The 19945-nt window shown below is 55.7% G+C and overlaps 10 protein-coding genes across 10 annotated transcripts; 5 read left to right on the top strand and 5 right to left on the bottom strand.

The window, feature by feature from the left end:
* Positions 1-1306: 1306 nt before the first annotated feature.
* Positions 1307-2897, bottom strand: SODALDRAFT_270707 (hypothetical protein; the record flags this gene model as incomplete). Its single annotated transcript, XM_028607734.1, has 4 exons — positions 1307-1858; positions 2130-2615; positions 2677-2748; positions 2823-2897. 4 exons carry the CDS (start codon positions 2895-2897, stop codon positions 1307-1309), a joined length of 1185 nt encoding a protein of 394 aa, XP_028468960.1.
* Positions 2898-3442: 545 nt separating this feature from the next.
* SODALDRAFT_330864 (hypothetical protein) lies at positions 3443-4222 on the bottom strand. Its single transcript, XM_028611309.1, has one exon. It carries the CDS (start codon positions 4096-4098, stop codon positions 3517-3519), a length of 582 nt encoding a protein of 193 aa, XP_028468959.1. The 5' UTR covers positions 4099-4222; the 3' UTR covers positions 3443-3516.
* Positions 4208-5170, bottom strand: SODALDRAFT_113104 (hypothetical protein). The gene has a single exon (XM_028606564.1). The coding sequence runs from the start codon at positions 4964-4966 to the stop codon at positions 4316-4318; it is 651 nt and encodes a 216-aa protein (XP_028468958.1). The 5' UTR covers positions 4967-5170; the 3' UTR covers positions 4208-4315.
* A 778-nt stretch (positions 5171-5948) lies between these two features.
* Positions 5949-6438, top strand: SODALDRAFT_330862 (hypothetical protein). Its single transcript, XM_028611308.1, has one exon. It carries the CDS (start codon positions 6053-6055, stop codon positions 6350-6352), a length of 300 nt encoding a protein of 99 aa, XP_028468957.1. The 5' UTR covers positions 5949-6052; the 3' UTR covers positions 6353-6438.
* Positions 6439-6724: 286 nt separating this feature from the next.
* Positions 6725-8996, top strand: SODALDRAFT_291698 (MFS general substrate transporter). Its single transcript, XM_028608675.1, has 2 exons — positions 6725-7231; positions 7314-8996. The coding sequence occupies exons 1-2, from the start codon at positions 6887-6889 to the stop codon at positions 8817-8819; spliced, it is 1851 nt and encodes a 616-aa protein (XP_028468956.1). The 5' UTR covers positions 6725-6886; the 3' UTR covers positions 8820-8996.
* A 176-nt stretch (positions 8997-9172) lies between these two features.
* Positions 9173-9944, bottom strand: SODALDRAFT_270289 (cutinase-2; the record flags this gene model as incomplete). The annotated part of the gene is made up of 2 exons (XM_028607711.1): positions 9173-9355; positions 9441-9944. The coding sequence occupies 2 exons, from the start codon at positions 9942-9944 to the stop codon at positions 9173-9175; spliced, it is 687 nt and encodes a 228-aa protein (XP_028468955.1).
* A 256-nt stretch (positions 9945-10200) lies between these two features.
* SODALDRAFT_357178 (hypothetical protein) lies at positions 10201-11835 on the top strand (the record flags this gene model as incomplete). Its single annotated transcript, XM_028613976.1, has 5 exons — positions 10201-10304; positions 10391-10447; positions 10985-11058; positions 11526-11742; positions 11775-11835. 5 exons carry the CDS (start codon positions 10201-10203, stop codon positions 11833-11835), a joined length of 513 nt encoding a protein of 170 aa, XP_028468954.1.
* Positions 11836-12176: 341 nt separating this feature from the next.
* Positions 12177-14686, top strand: SODALDRAFT_322345 (hypothetical protein; the record flags this gene model as incomplete). Its single annotated transcript, XM_028609714.1, has 4 exons — positions 12177-13461; positions 13558-13625; positions 13697-13888; positions 13982-14686. The coding sequence occupies 4 exons, from the start codon at positions 12177-12179 to the stop codon at positions 14684-14686; spliced, it is 2250 nt and encodes a 749-aa protein (XP_028468953.1).
* Positions 14687-16983: 2297 nt separating this feature from the next.
* Positions 16984-18183, top strand: SODALDRAFT_357176 (hypothetical protein; the record flags this gene model as incomplete). The annotated part of the gene is made up of 1 exon (XM_028613975.1): positions 16984-18183. One exon carries the CDS (start codon positions 16984-16986, stop codon positions 18181-18183), a length of 1200 nt encoding a protein of 399 aa, XP_028468952.1.
* A 211-nt stretch (positions 18184-18394) lies between these two features.
* SODALDRAFT_112915 (alpha/beta-hydrolase) lies at positions 18395-19900 on the bottom strand. Its single transcript, XM_028606563.1, has 4 exons — positions 19371-19900; positions 19186-19294; positions 19030-19109; positions 18395-18962 (listed from the first exon to the last, which is right to left on the bottom strand). Exons 1-4 carry the CDS (start codon positions 19749-19751, stop codon positions 18606-18608), a joined length of 927 nt encoding a protein of 308 aa, XP_028468951.1. The 5' UTR covers positions 19752-19900; the 3' UTR covers positions 18395-18605.
* Between the last annotated feature and the right edge of the window lie 45 nt (positions 19901-19945).

Below are 19945 nucleotides of genomic sequence, written 5' to 3'. Positions count from 1 at the left end.
GCCTCTCTCCGCCAAATCGAGGACTGGAAGCGAATGATGTGTATCAATCCAGTAGGAGTGCAGCCGACCTTTGGAGGTACCTTATGTTTGGAAGCAAAGGACCTCCCATGACTTGAAGAAAAAGGACCAGACCCGGCATGTCCCGCTGTCCCAACGCGAAAAACGTGAGCTGGGACATTAATGATTACCCACGTGTATCGGTACGAGGAATGGGGAATTGGTCCCATGGGATGGGAGCCCCATTTACCATTGCTGGACACATTGCAGGATCACAAAGAACAACTACTGCGGGCGGTACTACGGCGGTATAGTGACAACTGACTAATCAGTTTAAATATAGTGTAAACCCGTCGTCTATTGGTCGGTGGTTGGAACCTCGGCACCGACAACAGGCCATTTGTTAGGTAAGCATCCCTTAAGTAGAAAGGCTCGTTTGGCGTCTCAACGCCATCTCCGTAATTCCAAGGGGAGGGGACATGAAAGAGTTCGGGTTGTATGAAAGTACCTTGGGTAGGTATGATAGTGAGCCCTAAGCGAAGGGGCATGGGAGAAAGTAGAAAGCAGAAAACTTCTAGATGCTTGCGGTGGAGACTCTTCTAGTCTTTCTTGTCCATACGGTTGGACCCGAAAGGGGGGGGGGGGGGGGGGTTAAAAGCGGCATATATTGCGAGTTCCGACTTTGGAGGGTTGGATGGACTCATCAACGGCACAGCCTACTTACTTAATTAGTAGATCGCTCCCAGGCTCGCGACTTGAGAGATATTTTGGGTCATGGCACACAGCACGCGGGGGAATAGATAAGATAAGATTGGTCGAGGGACCACGGGGAATGGAGGGAGAAATAATTAAGCCAAGACCCGTGGAAGATGGAGGCACGGTCCTGTGAGTTCCATTTCTCATCGGCGACTCGGGGTGAACTGGACGACGGTTTGGCCCGGAGCTAACTACAACTACAGACAAAATACGGGCGTGCGACCACCGCCAAAGCCCTGGCCTGGAATCTGGACCACAACCGTCCCCTGGTGTCCACCCCCGAGTTGATATCCACCGGAAGTGGGTTACATCCCTTTAGTTTTCGGGGAGTTACGTTCAATGTCTATGCCTGAGCAAGACTAAGACACCATAACCCACGAGGGCGAGCTCCGGGTCCTACAATGGTCTGCACGTAAAGAAGTATGGACGGAAGGCAACACAAAAGGCCAGTCCCAGATCGCATGTCGTTTATCAATATCATTCAGCTCTGATTCGCATTATGGTGCGGCCCTGCGGCACAACACATGGGGGTTTCTCTCAGGGAGTTGACTCCTTAAGCCTTGGCCGCACCCGCCTTGATGAGCAGGATATCGCCATCTTGTACCACATAGTCCTTGCCCTTGGTCATCATCTTGCCCTTGGCCTTGACCTCCGACTCGTCGCCAAGCTCCTTCAGGATATCATACGGGAATACGATGGCCTGGATGAACGTCTTCTCGAAATCGGTATGAATGACGCCCGCGGCCTGGGGCGCCTTCGTGCCGTTCCGGATGGTCCATTGCCGTACCTCGTCGGCACCTGTCGTGAAGAAGCTGCCCAAGTTGAGGGTCTTGCGCATCTGTATGATGAGCTTGGGCAGAGCAGACTCGGCGCCGACGCTCTTCTGCTCGGCCTTGGCCTCCTCCTCCGTTTCGAACCGTGTCAACCGTTCCTCGTAGGCCACGGAAATGGGAATGAGGGGATCGCCCTCGGCGTGCTCCTTGACCCATTCCGCAATCTTGGGAAGGTGCTTGTTCTTCCTGCGGACGAAATCCTTCTCTGAGAGGTTGACGAGATAGACCACTGGCTTGGCCGTCAGGAGGAAGAGAGGGTTAATGACCTCGATCTGACGAAACGGTGCATTAGCAAAACCATCACGAACGAGACAACGTTGCACTCGGTGTGGTATAAAAAAATGCGCCGGGTGTCAGAATGGTTTTTCATCTCAGGATGCTCTCTGCGTTGTTTGGTGAGGCATTCGACGAGCTGGGATTAGGTTCGGACCGAGGGTCCTTTGTCATCACGTAGGCGGCAGCGGAAGATGGGAAAAAGGAAAAAGGAAAAAGGAAACAGTAAAAAGAGAAAGAGAAAACAGAAAAGGAAGAATATATGCTCACCTCCTTAGGGTCCCAGTGGCCCTTCCGGACATCCTTGCCATCCTTAAGCCATTGAAGAATCTTCTCAATGGTAGCTTCTTCTTGCTTCAGCTTCTTCATCTCCAGGCTGTTCCCGCCCGAGCGAGTCTTCTTCTTCTGGTTCTCCAGCGCCTTCTCGACAAACTCGATGTCTTTCAACCGCAGCTCTTCGCTGATGATATCCAAGTCACGGACCGGGTTGACGTCGCCCTCGACGTGGATAATCTCAGCGTCGTCAAAGCACCGGACAACCTGGAAGATGGCATCGACGGCGCGGATGTGTGACAGGAAGGCATTGCCGAGACCAGCTCCGGTAGACGCGCCCCGCGTCAGGCCGGCAATGTCATAGACCGTCAAGTTGGCGGGCACCCGCGACTTGGGCTGGTACTTCTCGCACAGCCAGTCGAACCGCTCATCGGGGACGATGACGCGTGCTTCCTCCGGGTCAATGGTGGCGTAAGGGAAGTTCTATGCCGATGCAATTAGCCACCAGGCCGTCGCCCAGATTGGGGATGCCAATGCCACTTACAGCCGGGTTACCGAGATTGGATTTCGTAATGGCTTGGAACAGAGTGGACTTTCCAACGTTCGCCAGGCCGACCTGAGTTGTTTGTGTCTCGTGGTCAGCCTGCAGAACCCCGGATGGCGTGTTCAGGTCGCGATTGTGCTACCTACGATGCCGCTCTTCAGGTTGTTACCTGGCCGGCCCAGGAGGATCTTCTTCTCCTCCACCTGCTTCTTGGGAGGCATTTTGGAGGACTTTCTCGCGTAGCTGCGAGAAGGGATGTAGGAGACGTTTACGGTGACGGTGCAAGCACGACGAACCACCGGGGTCTGGGAAATGGCAGAGCTAGCTGCGCGTGTGTAAAAAGGGAGAGTAGACGAAACGAAGGAAGAAGAGACGGGAAAAATTAGGGACGTCAACTTGAAGGCGTTGTGGCTGATCAGACAGCCTCAATCGCTTGAATCGTCCAGAGAATCGGGTTTAGCCGAATCACAAGAGAGATAGGTGAAGAGAGTGTGAATTATATGTCGCAAGGTGGGGTAGAAAAGGAGGAGGAGGAGGAGGAAGAAGGGGAAAGGGAAGGAGTAGAGGAAAAGAGGAGAAGAGGTTCGAGTTTGCGACTTGGTGGAGTTGGGAACCAGAAGAGATTTTTTCCTTCAGACCTATACGTACCCGTACCAAGACCCGCCAAATCCCCCCTTGGTCCAATTAGAGTCACGTGCCTTCGAGCCTAGGTATCTTGGCATCTGGGAGACGAGCATAGGTAATCTTTATTCGTAAGGTATGAGAAGCTGGGAACCTCACTCGACTTCATGGTTAACGCGGCAACAGATCCGCCGAATGACAAAGTATACTACACAGTGTCTACACCGGATGCTTCTCTGTCCAATTCCAAAACCGAGTTTCCACAAAAGATGGCACAGTACGCCTGTCGTTATTTGCTTCGAAGAGGCAGAGCGTCCGGGGTTCGGGTTCCGAAGCAGCATCAAACACCACGATGCCGGCCTGATCCCCCCGCATGCCCTGTACGGCCTTTTTCAACTCGGACAACAAGGTAACGAGCTTCCGCAAGGCCTCTTGGTTCTTTTCCTTCTCCTCCCAGGCGACGAGTTCCGTCTTCGAAGTGAAGATGTCCACCCTCTCGACCGTATCCTTGGATCGGTATCCCACGATGAGGGATCGGCTGCGACTGAACCAGAGTCGTGGAATATATGACTGGAGCGCGTCGGCCGAGTTTGGCTGCCCACTATGCAGCTCCGCGAACTCAAGGTTTGCCATGGCTGTACGGGCCACAGTCTTTCCACGAGCGAGAGCATGAACCGAACCCAGTGGCGGGAGGCCATTCAGAATGGGCGTGGGCGTGGGCGTGGGCGTGGACGTGGGCGTGGGCGTGGGCGCACTGTATGTCGCCTCACATAGGGGGTAAGCGGGTTGGTGCCGCATCATCTCGAGAGCCAAGAATATAGGGCCCAGTGGATACTTTGGAGCTCGCGCAGCATTCTGGTCGACGTGCTGCACGCCGATATCTCGCTCAAGCTTGACAGGCAACGGCACGGGTAAGAAGCTGGCAGGGTATCCTGCTCATGAATCAGAACGGCATGCTTCCACTTGCCAATAGCAGTCCGCAGTCGATTATCCTACCTGGGACATAAATGAGGGGGATTCAGACGATAGGATCCATGGAGAGGCAGTCGATGCTGTCACAGCGGTCAGCGGTCAGATATCCGCCAGTGCAAACATAATTTGTATCTGAATGTGCGGGGCGTGAACTTGGGGTTCTTACAGGGAAGGGAAAGACAACCCTCACTTTCCGCCCCCGGGCCCTTAGGCAATTCTCCTCCAGGAGCTCGGGGTGGGCGGTGAGCGCTCGGGTGTTGTCGAAGAGATCCGCACAACGACATTTGATGAGAGTCTCACCGCTCTGGGGCAGAGGTTCAGAGTTCCGAGAAGGGTTCCGACTTTCCATTAGTGGGACGTTTAATGCGGATTGCAGGGCTGTTCTGGCATCAGAAAGGACGTCCGTATTCGCAGATCCTTCCAGGGGGACATTGAACGTCTCAAGCCCTGATGATACGGCACCGGATACAGAAGTTACAGAGGCACCGCTCTGGTGAGTTGGATTGGGAGGCCATGGGAAGAAGCATGATCGGAGTTGGCATTCGATGTAAAATGGGACACAAGATCGTGGCCGCTTCGAAATGGCTCCACAGCCACATCGGAAGAGCTTGAGGTGGACTTCGAAGCCAAGCTGTACACGGTTAATAGTAGCCATCCATCCATAACCGTACACGAAAGCCGCACTTGACGATGTCATCTTTGCTGGAGCGGGCCTTCCAGTGCGCTTGGAGAGAGCTCGTGGTCCCAACAAACGCACCACAAGCACATCGGGTCTTGCGGTCTCGTGGAGGAGATAGCCTCTCGACCTTCACCGTGGCTTCCATTTGCCACAGCTGCAGCAAAGCTTCTTCCCTCTCGGAGGCATCTCTGGGGCTAGGTCGCTGGGATGGTGTACGTCTGATGTGACGAATCAGGTATGCAATGCAACTCTGTCAAAGTAAGGTAATGAACATAAGATGTTCAGAAAAGCCTGAGGAGACAGGACTGAAGAAATGAAACGGGAGCCCCGAAGCAGTGCTAGAAGTGGCCGGTTTGAAAGGAGATCACGACAGGGCAGCGGTAGGGGGCTGCCAAGTAGCTCAGTCTACCTATGGAAGGAGCTCCCCGCCCACGTCTTTTTGGGGTTTCCTACCATAGGTAGTACCTTATGTACACCTTACCTCTACTGAGTCTTTGAGAGCAGGAGCATTTATATCTGTCATAACTTATAATGTTTTAAGAGCAGCACCTACCACCTTCAGTCCCTTTTCTTTTTGACACAGTGTCACACGCAATACCGCGCTCAGGCTTCATCTTCAACTCATATATATATATATATAAAGATGGTATATCTGACATTATATTGTCCCTGTTCGTCGTGATATTACATCTGCCAACTCGGAACTTGGAAGTTGGAACTACCGGCGATAATATAATCGCCGCGCACTATAGGTATAAAGTCCGTAAAGCAGGTAAAATCGTTAAAGATATAAATAGTAGTACCGGAATCTAGGATAGTAGAGTGCTATAGAGGGTATCCGGTAATAGCGCCGGCCGTAAAGCTAGCCTCCGAAGATATAGTAATCGGTATAGTACTTAGTCCGGTGGCTAAGGTCGTCGGCGCGCGCCTAACCTCCATCAATTTACTCTTCAATTTTAACCCTTATCTTTGTACGGTTCTAGTTACGCTATACCTGACACTGCTTGGTTCTTTCTTCTTTTCTACTCATTAGCTTCGAAATCGCTGCGGGTCTTGATTCTTGAATCCGACACTACCAAGCTATTATGACTGGCATGAATCAGGATGAGTCAACTCCTTCCTCCTGCCGTGCGTCGGACATTCAGATATCCTCACATTTACACCAGAAGTACCTCCATCAAGGAGGGATCCCCATTCCCTTTGGGTGTAGTGGTACAATTTGGTTTTGCCATCTGCAGGCTGCCGTGTGCCGTGCCCGTCCTGTCGTTAATTTCAGCCTCCATGGCCATCGGGCTGGGAGTCATGAATTTATGGGATGATTGTCGGCGGTCACGACTCACCACCTTTATCGGTCAATTAGCATCAACCGTACGAAGGTTGCAATGGCCAATGGACTACCTATAAGGTATTGACCATCGTTCTCCTTCAACCCACCTCCACCTCGGAGCAGATCTCGGGGGCCAAGGCCGTGCTTTACCCAGCTATGAGCTGCCAGCTGCCGGCTTCATATGCCGCCCATCGCACAACATTCTCCGAAGGTTTTGCCGCTCCAACTGCTCCAACGAACGCCGGTATCGCTGATGCCACCCCCCTTCCCCTGTCCCCCGCAGTCTAGCGTGTACTATTCCAGAATAAACAGCCGCTAACCCACGCCCTGGTTTCTAATCAGCTAACCAGAACGGAATCCAGCCCTCACTAAAACGCGGTTTGACGTGGGGGAAGGGGACGGACCCTATGTAAAGCGGGGGGGCAATTGGGAGCGCAACCTCCCAGCAACTTGCCTCTTTTCTCTTTTGAATCCCCGACCAATTCACCCTCTCTTCTTCTCCCCAACATATCTATTTCAGGGACGGAAGAAAGACAAAAGGGAAGACGAGGGGGGATGGCCCGAGAATAAGAGAAGACAGTGAAATAAGAGGTGCGGCGCTGCATTAAACCATGCAACCTCCGGTCCACGAAAAATCGACGCCTTCCACCGGCACACCCCCTGTCGCCGTCATCGATGCCAATGCCGACTGCAGCAACAACGCCACTCCCGTCGAGCCGCGCCAGCCTCAAGCCTCTCACGTAGAAACCCCAGGAAAGGGGTCTGAACCGTCTGGCTCACCAGAGGCACTCTCTCCCAGCAATGAGGTAGACCAAGAGCGACACGATTCAAGTGATCCGAACGCGAACGCGAACGCAAACGCAGACGGAGACGCAGACGGACACCCGGGGATCCCATTCTCCAAAGCCAGGTGCATAGCTTTGGTTGCCACTCTCACTGGTGCAAGCTTCATGAATGTGAGTTCGATCAAGTTTCGCCTGATCTCGTATTCGTCCAGCTCTACCCCCGGTAATAGCCCCCTACTCACCTCGCAGCCAGACCGTTTCCATCCAATCCGTCGTCATTATCCTGCCAGCCATTGGCGCCGACCTCGATATCCCGGAACAGCGCTACCAGTGGGTCATCTCAGCCTACGCCCTGGCCTTCGGCTGCTTCCTCCTTCTCTGGGGCCGCATCGCCGACATCTACGGCAAGCGCAAAATATTCATCGCCGGCACCGCCTGGGTCGCCGTCGTCACCATCGCCAACGCCTTCACCCCCAATGAGGTTGCCTTCGACCTCTTCCGCGGCCTGCACGGTCTGGGCGCAGCTGCCAACGTGCCTACCGCTCTTGGCATCCTCGGCACGACCTTCCCCCCGGGCCGCGCCAAGAACTATGCCTTCAGCGCCTACGCCGCCGGTGCGCCCCTGGGGAGTATCTTCGGGAACCTGATCTCCGGCTTCATCGCCAATTTCGCCCACTGGCGCTGGGTCTTCGGCGTCAAGGCCATCCTCTCCGGCATTGTCACCGCCGCCGCCATCTTCGTCATCCCGCCTCCCCCGGCCTCGCTTCAGACACCCCCCTCACTATCCGATCCCAACGACCCGAGCGCCGCCGCGAAGCGCTCCGTCGACTGGTTCGGAGGCTTCCTCATCACCGCCGGCGTCTTCGCCCTGTTGTATGCCTTGGCCGAAGGCAACGTCGTCGGCTGGCACCGCCCCTGGATCCCCGTCATCATCGTCGTCTCCGTCCTCGTCATCGCCGCCTTCGTCTTTTGGCAGCACCACCTGGAGCGCAAGGGCCGCGCCCCTCCGCTCATGAAGGTGTCCGTCTTCCGCAACGCCCGCTTCAGCGCCGCCATGTTCATCATGGCCCTCTTCTTCGGCTCCTTCAACAACTTCCTCGTCTTCGCCACCTACTTCTGGCAGGATTTCCAGGGCCACTCCCCGCTGCAGACCACCCTCCGTTTCATCCCCACCGGCGTCATGGGCATCGTCACCGCCCTCGTCGTCGCCCTCCTCGTCTCCCGCGTCCCCACGTACCTCCTCCTCGTCTTCGGGAACCTCTCCATGGCCGTCGCCTGTCTCCTTTTCGCCGCACCCATTCCGCCCACCACGTCGTACTTTGCCTACGGCCTGCCGGCCATGGTCTTCTCCGTCTTTGGTGCCGATACGGCCTGGCCTTGCCTGACGCTCTTCACCTCCAAGTCGCTGCCGCAGGAGGACCAGGCGCTCGGCGGCGCTCTCATCAATACTGTCGGTCAGGTGGGCCGCGCCATTGGTCTCGCCATTGCCACGGCGGTGCAGACGGCCGTCATGGCCCGGGAGAGGGGCTTGCCGGTCCAGGAAGTGGGCAGCATGGAGCTGTGGGACGAGCCGTCGCTTGCCGGCCTTCGCGCCGGCAATTGGTCCAATTTTAGCTTCGCTGTCTGCTCACTACTCATTGTTCTATTCGTCTTTAGGAGCTCCGAGATTGTTGGGAAGTCTGATAAGAAGCCTGAGCAGCGTGGTGAAGAGGGGACGATCGGTAACGAAGGGGAGACAAGTCGGGAGAAGACAAGTTAGACACAGGCTTTTTCCTCTTCCTTCTTCTTTCCCTTGTTCTTTTGGAATACATAGAAAACATCGACCAATGGTGTCAACGGAACTGTGAAACAGGCCATGGCGCACTGGAATCTGTTAATCTGATGTAAAAGAGTAACTCGTGTCATAAAATCCAATATAACCACATGGACATGCAACTGAAAGTCGCATCAACTTGTCACCTCGTTATATATACAGTGTGCGCCTTGGAAAGCAACCACTGCCACCAGGAGATCCTTCAACCGAAAAAAACAAAACCCCCGTCGGGAGATGTACGTCCACCCTCTCTACCCATGAGAGCGGGGCGTGATTGGCGAAACCGAAACGGCTTTCGACTACTTCAGTTTGGCGCCGGCGGCACGAAGACGGGAGGTGATGAACGCGACCTGTTCGTCCACACGGCTACCATATGCGAAATGGGCGGGAGTGATAACGAGGGTGCCACTGCAGACGGCATCGCCAGTGTTGCAGATGATGTTGGTCTTCTCGGGAGGGAAGTTGGGAATCTGGCCCCTGTCCTATAATTTGCCATTCCTGTCAGTGTCGCCGGGCTTTCTCCACGTCATGGAGGAGGGTCCAAAAAGGGGGGCTCTTCTTTCTCACCTGTCGGTTCCGGGTATCACCAAACGTGAAAGCGGCGGCGATCTGGTCCTTCTGGGCCTGGGGGAGGCTCTCGACGGCGCGGTGGGTGACGGCGGCGCCCTGGCTGTACCCGCCCACGACGAGGAGCGAGTCCGGGCACTCGGCGTTGGCGCGGGCGATGAGGCGCTCCATCTCGCGGACGCCGCGGGGGTCGGCGCCGCCGGGGAGGGCGTTGGTGGAGAGGGCGGCGGCGTACTCGATGCCCTCGACGGCGACGTTTTCGGCGCCGAAGTTGGCTTTGAGGCTGTTGGCGGTCGGGGGCCCGCAGACGGTGCCCATGTTGCCGATTTCGGTGGACCCGCGGGCGAAGAGCATGATGATGGGGCGGCAGCCGCCGTCGGTGAACTCGGTGGCGGTGGTCCGAACGCGGTTGCGCAGCTGGCGCTTCTCGACGGCGTCGATGGGGCTGGCTGCGGCGAGGGCCGCGAGGGTGAGGGTGAGGAGGGATTTGGTGGTGAGAAACATGTTGAAGGAGACAGGTAAGGCGGGAAGCTGTCTAGATGAATGAGTGAAAGAGTGAAAGATGGAAATTGGAGCTCGCAGAAGCCGGGTATCAAAGCGAATTCAAGAACGATGAAGAGAGAGAGAGAATGGAATGGGAATAGCTGCCTCCTGGGCTAGCAAAGAGAAACGAATTTATAGAACTGTGATGCGCCTGGCTGTGAGAGTGGTGAGAAGGAAGTAAGAAAGAGGGAAGATGAAGCCATCTTATAAGAACATCATGAACGACATGAAGTGCGGACGTCGACAGCGTCTGGATTTCGATTCGAAGCAAGACTGCAGCGTCCAATCGCATCAATTGACCATTACGGCGATGGTTGAGAGGTGAGCTTGGCGATCAGGAGAACGAACTAGCACGTAGAAAGTGTGGAGGAGGGGAATGATCAACATCGACCTGAAGATAAATTTAGGGATTCGATGAGCGTATCGGCAGCATCCGAGATGGGCTGTGGACCGTGGGTTCGCAAGTGAGCCCCCTTTCGGGCCAAAAGCATAGCTCACCCTACGACAAGGGGGGGGGGGGGAACAGATGAGACGGTTTGTATCAACATCGTGGGGTTGGCCGTTTGTAGTTCGCAGAGCATCCGACTAACTACTGTTTAATGTTTAAAAGACGGACAGGAGATCTCAGATGGTCGGGAACTTCGTCTTCGTCTTATAAACCGGCCGTCCGCAAGTCGCACAATGTATGGTATGCTGTACTCGTTATCTCGTCGGATGGTTAATGATGCCTGATGGGAGAATAGTTATTGAGGGTAGAAGATAAAACGTACACTTGTAATTAACATGATCAATTGCTTCGGGGATAGTGGTTTCCATTAAGTAACATCCCGAGAGTTGGCAAGGGGCGGAGGCGGGATCATAGCACGGCCTCCGAGCTGAAACCAAGATCACTGATACTTAGACCACGGTAGGGCTAGATGGAGTGGGGTACGGAGAGTAGAGAGAGTACGGAGTGTATAAGGCTCTTGGTAGCCTTGCCTAGCAAGTCCGTTTGTTTCCAGAGTCGGTGGCGGTGATGTGGTTCGACGGTGTGGACCAGGGGTGTCGGGTTTGAAACATGACGAGACGCTGACCGGTCCATCGAAACCGTGCCCAGATGCTATTCGAATTTTGTAAATCCAAATCGGGGACCAGGAGCGAGACCGTAAGATGTGCTGTCGGTCAGATGCTGGCTTGTCTCGATTAGTAGTTAATAAACGGAGAATATAATGTACGAAGTAGGCTTGTTGGAACGGTCTTGATCATCGCGGCATGCAAGCCGGAAGGGCCCTCGGGTCAATGCGAAGCCGAGAGAGTTGGAAGCGTGTACCCCACCCCTAGGTACCTTAGGTAAGGTACCTAGGTAGGTAGTGGATGAAACTGTGGTTCTCTGAGGCTGGTGAAGATAAGATAATGGCTACCTTATAATTACCTTACACGTGTAGTGCCTTAGTGGTGCGGGGATGTCCGTGACGTCAGGCTTGTTACCTGGGTACTGCTAGTGTACATATTCGTACATTGAAAACATTGTACGCATGCTGCCAGCCACACCAACCACACCAGCCACACCAGCCACAGAGACCCTTATTCGTTGTGTGGAGTTCTGCCCAGCAGGCCAGGCAACCGCCAAAGTTTCGCCCAAGGTCACGCAGCCGCCCAGCCCATCCCTCCCTCCTCCATTCCTGCGAAACCCGAATCCTGGTTCGGGTCTACCACCCACCTTCTTTCCTCGAACTCCTGTGTCTTGGTTCGCCCATCATCTGAGCAACGACAACATAAGGTAACGTACTGTTTACTGAGAATCCCGACAAGCTACAACAGCAGACTCGTTCCCGCGCCGAATCCTCATCTTTTACCTTTTGACTTTCTCTAGGCGCTAGACGCTCTTCTCCTATTCTGCATACGTACCTTACACATACAACAACCCTGCCCCTCTCCCAGCACTCCCCTACACGCGGGCTACCCTCTGGCAACAGTCTTTGTCTTCCCCCCGCCTTTTCCTATCCGGAAGACTCGTGTATGTCTCCCAACGAGCCGACCACGCATTCTCCCGGCCGCTTTGGCAACAACCGCCATGACAACCCCATTTCCGACCAGGTGACCCCTTTGACCCCTTCCCTAATCACCGGACGTCAGGCTGGCAAGCCGGAGTCCTCCAAGCATGCCTCCGAGAATCACATCCCGTCATCATATGACGACAATGCGTTAACCGACATGTCCGCTGTATCGGCCGATAAGCGACCAGCCACTGGCCATCTCATTGATTTCTCCGGTGAGACATCGCCGCCCGTCACTTACGATACTCCGGCCAAAGACGAACAGAAACCATCCGACTCGACCGACCATATGACTTCTTCCGTCGCCACGCTCAAGCCCTCCAAACCCGTCTCCGCCGACACACCAAGACAATACCTGACCATCAGCACGACCGGATATGTCGACCCGACCCCGCCTACTCCGACAGCTTCCGGTCCACCGTCTCGCGCCACCTCCAGCGCCGGTTCTCGAAATGATGCCTCTCCCACAAGGTCCGATGTCGCTTTCGACGACCGGAGATATGCGAGTGAGGACGATCAGGAAGGCGGATCAAGATCGGAAATCCAGAGCATCATGGAGCAGTTCACCGGCGACGGCGGCGGCCCGGGGGCTGACGAGGTAATGAGTCCTAGGCTGGAGATCACTTCTCCCATTCTAGCTCCACCCATTCAACATCCACCACGCAAGTCGAGTCTCGAGCACCTGGGCAGCACCTCCCAGACGACCACCCATTCTCAGGAGCCACTTCGGTTGTTGAGCAGTTTGCCGTCTTCCCCGGCCACCGCGAGGGGCCCCGAGACGACGTTGGACGATGAGGGCCCTCCTGTGCCGCCCAAGGACAGCCTTTCAAGAATCTCGTCACTCCCTCTGCCACGAGAAGATGGCAGAACCACGGCTGATGGACTCATGTCGCCCGCTGTGCCGATACCCCGACCACCTCCCCCCGAACCGGAGCCTGAGCCGGCGCTGCCCTTTGATTTCCACCGCTTTCTGGAGCAGCTGCGGAACAAAAAGGCCGACCCGGTGGCCCGTTACCTCAAGTCCTTCCTGTCGGAATTCGGGAAGCGACAGTGGATGGTGCACGAACAGGTCAAGATCATAGGCGACTTCCTCGCCTTCATCGCGAACAAGATGGCCCAGTGCGATGTCTGGCGGGATGTATCGGACGCCGAGTTCGACAACGCGCGCGAGGGTATGGAAAAGCTGGTCATGAACAGGCTCTACACCCAGACTTTCTCTCCCGCCATTCCCGCGCCGCAGCCGATCCCGGGTGCGAAGCCCAAGAAGAGGGGAGGGGAGCCGCCCCTCGGTCCGGGGAGGAGGGGCCAGCATCAAGAAGACGTCGAACGGGATGAGATATTGGCGCAAAAGGTCAGCATCTACAGCTGGATTCGAGAGGAGCACTTGGATATCCCGGCCACCAGCGAGAGCGGGAAGAGGTTTCTCAAGCTAGCACAACAGGGTACGTTTTCTGCTTTTCCCTTTTCCCTTTTCCCGTTCCCGAGAACCCGGTCACACTACGGCTGCTGACTCCCTGTGGCCCCCCCCCCCACCCTAGAATTGCTCAAGATCAAGTCATACCGTGCACCCCGGGACAAGATTATTTGCGCACTCAACTGCTGCAAGGTCATCTTTGGTTGGTCTACGCTTTCTCCATCTTGGTGCTTGGACGCCTAGTACTACTCGCGCAAAAGTAGCTCATGCGGGATGTGACAGGATTGCTGAGGCACAACAAGTCGGACTCCTCGGCCGACTCGTTTATGCCGCTCCTCATCTACGTCGTCCTTCAGGCGAATCCCGAACATTTAGTGTCGAACGTCCAGTACATTCTGAGGTTCCGTAACCAGGACAAGCTGGCGGGCGAGGCAGGCTACTACCTGTCGTCCTTGGTAAGCAAAGCCTGCCGTGTCAAGAAGAAATCCGGTCTCAAAAGAACCCCCAACCTGTGCTAACCTGTGCTAACTAACCCTCGTACGATACAGATGGGCGCTATTCAGTTCATCGAGAACATGGATCGAACCAGCCTGACCATCACAGACGAAGAGTTTGAAAAGCACGTGGAGGCGGCTGTTTCGGCCATTGCAGAGAAGCACCGCTCCGAGGAGGTGGAGGCAAACCAGCCGCAGCGCCAGCCGCACCAACAGCGGCGGCAGCAGCAGCAGCCGCTCTCCGAAAAAACACCTTCTAGTTACCTCCCATCAACGGGTAGCGAGCCGGCATCCTCATCCAACTCGAGGCTGTCGGTCGAGGTGACGACGGGGGACTCGACTCCACGGCGCTCGACCTCCTCCAACGACGGCGAATCAGACGATAGAGCCGGCATCACGGGGCTACTGCGTACTATCCAGCGACCCCTATCGACCATCGGGCGTATGTTGACGGACGAACCGGCCGGCGGGTCGTCGGAAGGAGCACGCACGCCGCAGCAGCCGGTCGAGCGCAGGGACGATGCTGCTGCGGCGGCGGCGTCTCGACATGTCCTCTCGGCGGAGGAGGCGGCGGCGAGGCAAGCGAGCGCGGAGACGGCCGAGGCGCATCGGCTGCACAGGGCGGAGCACAATAATGTGGTGGAGACGTTGGCGGGAATGTTCCCGGATCTGGATCGGGAGGTCATCTCGGACGTGGTGTACCAGAAGCAGGGACGGGTAGGGTTGGCGGTGGATGCGTGCTTGGCATTGTCTTCCTAGGACGGGGGAGGGAGAGGGAAGGGAGAGGGAGAGGGAGAGGGAGACCGAGATGGAGGATGCGGAGGCAGTGCATGCTGTTGATTGCGGAGGGTGACGGAATTGGTAATAAGAAGATGGGACTTGTTGGAGTTGAAGAGAGACGTGTTGACATTGTACGACTCCTTCAACACAACTACCTTACCTACCTTACGAATAGGTACATAATAGCGACGGACGAAGTAGCTCGGTACGCACTTACTCTGCTTCAGTTCGTTGTCTCGGGTTTGTGTCAGGATAGTGGAGAAGGAACTCCTCTTAAGGAGTCTTCTCCTGCAACTGCCACAAGACCGGGCCTAGACCATTATTAGTCATGTAGGTACCTTGGGTATTCAGTTTCTCCGTGTCTGCCGGATATTACCTAATACAGCACTACCCTGTGCCCGATGTAGCACAAAGTGCAACGAAGTCAGGTACTGTAAGGTAGCCTTCGGCGCAATCTCCCCTTCACAAATCATTCACATGCTCTTTCTTCATTTTTCTCTTTTTTCCACATCATCATTGCGCCGGGTTCCCCTCATCGTCAGGTTGTGTCTCAATATCATGCCTGCCGCCTTTTCCTTCTCGTTTGAGATATTCTATCCCGCCCAATTGATTCCTTCCGGGCTCGGGAACGGCGAGAGACAGAGAACCAGGGCCCAGGGCCCAGGGCCCAGGGCGATGACCACAGAAAAGCAAGGCATTGAGATGGTTGCCGAGCAATCGGAGTTGCATCATCGGTGAAAATGGCCTGATCAGAATGAACAACTCGTCTGCTCATTAGTATTTCGTTTCGAGGACCGTCTTTTGGTCGTCTCGCATTGGTCCGCCGCACAGATGCCGATGCCGCAAGGGATAAATAAAATCGAGGGCGAGTGTTACATCGTGGCGGGGGCCGTGCCTAGTCTCGACTCCTTTTTTCTACCCTTTGCCTTCTTTGGTGTTTTCTTTTTCTCGAGTCAAGCCGAGCTCAAGGGGTTGTGCTCCCCTTGGTTGCAGTGAGCTGACGGAGTTCGTCATCACGACTCCATAGAGTCCGAGAAAACTACAGAGCATCCATCCCCCCTCCCCCCCCCAGGAATCCTCACCAACAACGCCATAGACTCTTCCAGTGAGCATTGCTCGGAATAAACCTGCTAAGTTTTCTGACGCTATTAGGTATCTCGAGTTTTTTTTTTTTTCAGTTTCATGTCATCGCCCTGAACCCAAAGAAGGCCATCTGTCTTCCCATAGCCGAATCTGTCCTGTTCCGACCAGCACTCCCAGCTTGTTGTCCGTCTGGGCACACACCTGAGTGGCTGCCCACCCGTCAGACCCCTTGCTCGGACCCTCGTCGCTGCGACCCAGGGGTCGACTGGGGGCTGTCAGGGACCCCTGTTTACATGTCTTTCCCCCTGCTTTCCCTCGTGGGGGTGGTCACTGAAACGGTCGCTTTCCAGAGCCGCAATATATCAAAACACACCTCCACTGTCCAAGTTCCCTGGCCCTTCCCAGTACGAATACTGCACACCAAGAAGGGGACCCGGCCAGAAAGATCGGATGGGATTGGCATCTTGCCTCGGGAACTGTCAGCCAGTCATGCTACGAAGTATTACGAGATACGGACCTCTGCCAGTGCAAAGTCGTATCCTCACCACGATGGCCAAGCTCGCCCCGCCCTGAGCAAGAGCCAAGCTTTCTTTCTAAACGAGCTTCACCCCCCTTACTGAAGGACATCCTGCTTTGAGGACACCCTTAGCTGGAGGCCCATAACTGCCCAGGGTATCATAAGGATCGGATCGGGAACCGCGTCTGGGCCGCGTAATACGCTACCCGGCTCACTGTCACCCAGACGAAACGCCCCCCCCCCCCACTCTGCTCTGTGGTGCACACTGGGAGCCCCGAGATATAACAGCCAGTCTGCCATGCGTAGGTTACAATGATCAGCACCACCCTCGTCTCTCTTTCTCGAATCTTGGTTGCTCCTCTGTGTGCTGCTTTCTTTCCGTTCTCTTTCTTCGCTTCGTTACCACTTTTTTTTTTTTTCAATTCTACCTCACGAAGAGACCGGTTTCTCGAGTTTAGACCTGGAGCAAGCCTCAATTACCTTCTTTTTTTTATTTATTTTTTGTTATTTTTTTCATCCCGCTCTCTCGACCTCGTCCCGCCATTCCATCGACAAGAATATAACAGAAAAAGAAAAAAGAAAAAAAAAGAAGCCCATTACATTAGATTACAATCTTACGACTAGCCCTACAACATTCGTTTCCTGCCTCGGTTCTCAGGGATCATCCACCGACACGATGCTATTCTCTCGATCCCCGGCAGTCGTTGCCTGCCTCGTCTTCGCCGCAGCCTTCGCCGAAGCTAGTTCTGGGTTTAAGAGGGCCGCGAATCCTGAACATCCTGCCCCGGCCGGAGTTCATCCTCCTCCTGCACCGGTTCATCCTCCTCCGGTAGCGGTACATCCCCCCCCCGTGGCAGTTCTTCCGGTCCCAGGCGCGTCCGAAGAGGTCTGCCACCCTGTTACCCGCACGCTTGTCCACACCATCAACGTCCCCGTACCGACGACGATCAAGCAGACCGTCCATGTCACCGTCCCCGGACCAGTCGAGACGGTTCGCGTCCCCTTGCCGACAACCGTCGAACAGACTTCTGTCGTCACACAGGTGCAGACCGTGGTGCAGACGCAGGTGAACAACGTTACCCTCACGCAGACCGAGACGGAAACAGAGACGGAAACAGAGACACGGACGGTGGAGAAGCTTGTCACCAAGGTCCAGACCCAGGAGAGACTGGTCACCCAGGTGCAGGAGAGGCCCGTCACCGTCATTAGCACTCAGTCCGTGCCCGTCACGCAACTCGTCACCCTGCCTCCGCAGGTCGTCCAGAAGACGATCACTCAGTCCGTGCCCGTCACGCAACTCGTCACCCTGCCTCCGCAGGTCGTCCAGAAGACGATCACCCAGGCGGTCCACGTTACGCTCCCGCCGCAGGTCGTGCACAAGGTGGTCACACGGGTCCAGATCCATACGCAGCTCGTGAGGGTGCCCGTTCCTGTCACCCAGGTCGTCACCGTTACGAGCACGGTCATCGGCGGCGCGAACCCGATCAACAACCCGGCGCACCCGCCGCCTGCGCACCCTACCCAGGTTCCTCCCCCCGTGCATCGTGCCCCGGCGCCGGCGCCGGCTCATCCACCTGTTATGCAGCCGGTGCACCCGCCGCCTGCTCATCCCTGGCAACCGGCTCCCGAGCATCCGTCTCGCCCTGCGCCTCAAAATCCGCCCCAACACCCGCCCCAGGTCCCCACTACCACGTCTATCCCGGCCGCTGGCACTTCTTCGGCCGTCCCCACGGAGGACGCCTCCGAAGTGACGTCGGACGCACCGGCAACCACAACGACACCCCCCGCGGCGTCCGAGGAGGGCGGAACCGAACCCACGCCGACACCTATCATTGTTCCGGCCGGACGGAACATGCGGTTCATGAAGCGAAACTGAGCCCGCTCCCGATGCGTGAAAGTGTTACGTTGCGGTGGACAGTGGACAGCTTTATTGGTCTGATGGAGGGGTTGGGTTGGGGGATTGCGAGGTTGACGACCAGGGGTGGCTACTTGAGGGTGTTCTCCTTTTTTCTTTTCCTACTACCCAAGGTACTTTTGAATTCAGTGGCATAGAGAGTGCGGTACCGCACTGTACTTAATAGAAAGAGAAGTTCGACCGGGTCGATCCGAGAGACACCACTTGCCAAGGCGTTTTCTTTCCTTTTCTTTTCGTTTTCGTTTTCCTTTTCTGAAGAAGAATGATCTGTGAAGTGTGGGCAGATGAAGCAGCAAAGGGGAGGAAGAGGAAGAAAGGAGACCTCGGTTTTGGGATCTCGATGGAGACAAATCTCGGCGAAGCCAACATAAAGGCAAAGAAAACTATAAGGCAAAGCAAGAACAAATTGCTGCTACGCCGAGGACGAAGGGTATCCTCCAATTCGTCCCGAGATGGTCAGCCGCGGAGTCGTCCCGGTCATTGTCGGCCCCGTCCTCGCCACTCCCACTCCCGCTCCCACTCCCACTCCCGTCTTCACTGCCAGTGTCGCCTCCGGTCTCCTCGGCTTCCTCCCACAGCTGCAGTGCAAACTCGACGGCATCGTCCCCGTAGGCGTCGAAGTAGCTTCCGTGAATCTCGCCGTCGTCTCCGAGGGCACAGAAGAAGTCACCTTCGTCGCACCAGGACCTGATCTTGGGCGCGTAGGACGCGCAGGCTGTGATGTTGTCGCGGGGGAAGAGCTAGTTAAAAATTACAATAATTAACATCGGGGCGAGTTTTAACAGGATAGGTAACGAGTGAACTTACGCCGTTGGTGGTGCTATTCCCGTAATTCCACGGCGCTTCAGCTGCGTGAGTTGGGTCTCCGTACAGTATGACGGCAAGTACTTTTTTTTTTTGGTCGCAATTTTTATCAGCCTTCGTCGTCGTTCTTTTTTCTCTGAACGGGGAAGAAAAACTTACCGTTGTGCTCAACGATGGTCGAATTGAGCGGTGCCGACTCGTTAAACTGCACGACTGGCCTGTCGTATGGCTGGGCGCCGCACAGCGTATCGAGTATGACTTGGGCTCCCTAATTACCATGCCGCCGGGGGGGGCCGGTCGTCAAAAGGGCTTCAAATCTGCCCAAGGGCACACTAACGACTCACTTGTGAATAGCCCATCATCACGACCTTGCCCTGGGGACATGTCCTGCTATACGACTCCAGGGCGTCGCGCAGCTCGAGAATTCCGGCGGCGACGGAGGTCGCGTAGTCGAAGAACGTGGCCGGGTAATTGAGTGCCTGGACGGTGGAGTTGGGGATGGCGGCTATGAGGTCGGATGCCACGGGACCGAGACGGCCGGCGCCGAGGGGTTCGTTGGACCCCCGGGCCGTGATGACGTGCACCCCTTCTGCGCAGGTGGTTGGGGTGGTGGTGGTGGTGGTGGTGTTTTGCGCCGCGGTTTGTGAGGTGACGAGGGCGAGGAAGAGATATGGGAGGAGGAGACGCGCGCCGGCTTTTGGCGACATGGGTAAGTAAGAGTCCATTTCGGGCGGGGGTGAGCTGAGAGCTGAGACGGATTCGTCAGGTAAGAATTACACTGCTGGTGCAGTTGAAGCTGAACCTGAAGCTGAAGTTGTTGATGTTGATGCTCAAAGGGGGATGAAGTTCAGATAAGGAGGTGGATAGGGGGCTTTGGCCCGAAGGGGGATGGAGCTTCAGTGAGACACGGGCTGACGTT

This window comes from Sodiomyces alkalinus, assembly GCF_003711515.1.
Source record: "Sodiomyces alkalinus F11 unplaced genomic scaffold SODALscaffold_2, whole genome shotgun sequence".
Classification (NCBI taxonomy): domain Eukaryota; kingdom Fungi; phylum Ascomycota; class Sordariomycetes; order Glomerellales; family Plectosphaerellaceae; genus Sodiomyces; species Sodiomyces alkalinus.
The sequence above is the reverse complement of the archived record's forward strand: the minus strand, read 5'-3'. Positions and strand labels throughout refer to the sequence as shown.

What these genes read in the sequence shown, in the direction of transcription:
- SODALDRAFT_330864 (XM_028611309.1), bottom strand. Translation starts at nt 4,098, where the DNA reads ATGATGCGGCACCAACCCGCTTACCCCCTATGTGAGGCGACATACAGT.
- SODALDRAFT_113104 (XM_028606564.1), bottom strand. Translation starts at nt 4,966, where the DNA reads ATGACATCGTCAAGTGCGGCTTTCGTGTACGGTTATGGATGGATGGCT.
- SODALDRAFT_330862 (XM_028611308.1), top strand. Translation starts at nt 6,053, where the DNA reads ATGAGTCAACTCCTTCCTCCTGCCGTGCGTCGGACATTCAGATATCCT.
- SODALDRAFT_291698 (XM_028608675.1), top strand. Translation starts at nt 6,887, where the DNA reads ATGCAACCTCCGGTCCACGAAAAATCGACGCCTTCCACCGGCACACCC. An exon ending in CTGGTGCAAGCTTCATGAAT is followed by an intron (nt 7,232 to 7,313) that starts GTGAGTTCGATC and finishes CCTCGCAGCCAG; the next exon opens with ACCGTTTCCATCCAATCCGT.
- SODALDRAFT_112915 (XM_028606563.1), bottom strand. Translation starts at nt 19,751, where the DNA reads ATGGACTCTTACTTACCCATGTCGCCAAAAGCCGGCGCGCGTCTCCTC. An exon ending in TGATGATGGGCTATTCACAA is followed by an intron (nt 19,295 to 19,370) that starts GTGAGTCGTTAG and finishes CATGGTAATTAG; the next exon opens with GGAGCCCAAGTCATACTCGA. An exon ending in GACCATCGTTGAGCACAACG is followed by an intron (nt 19,110 to 19,185) that starts GTAAGTTTTTCT and finishes AAAAAAAAAAAG; the next exon opens with TACTTGCCGTCATACTGTAC.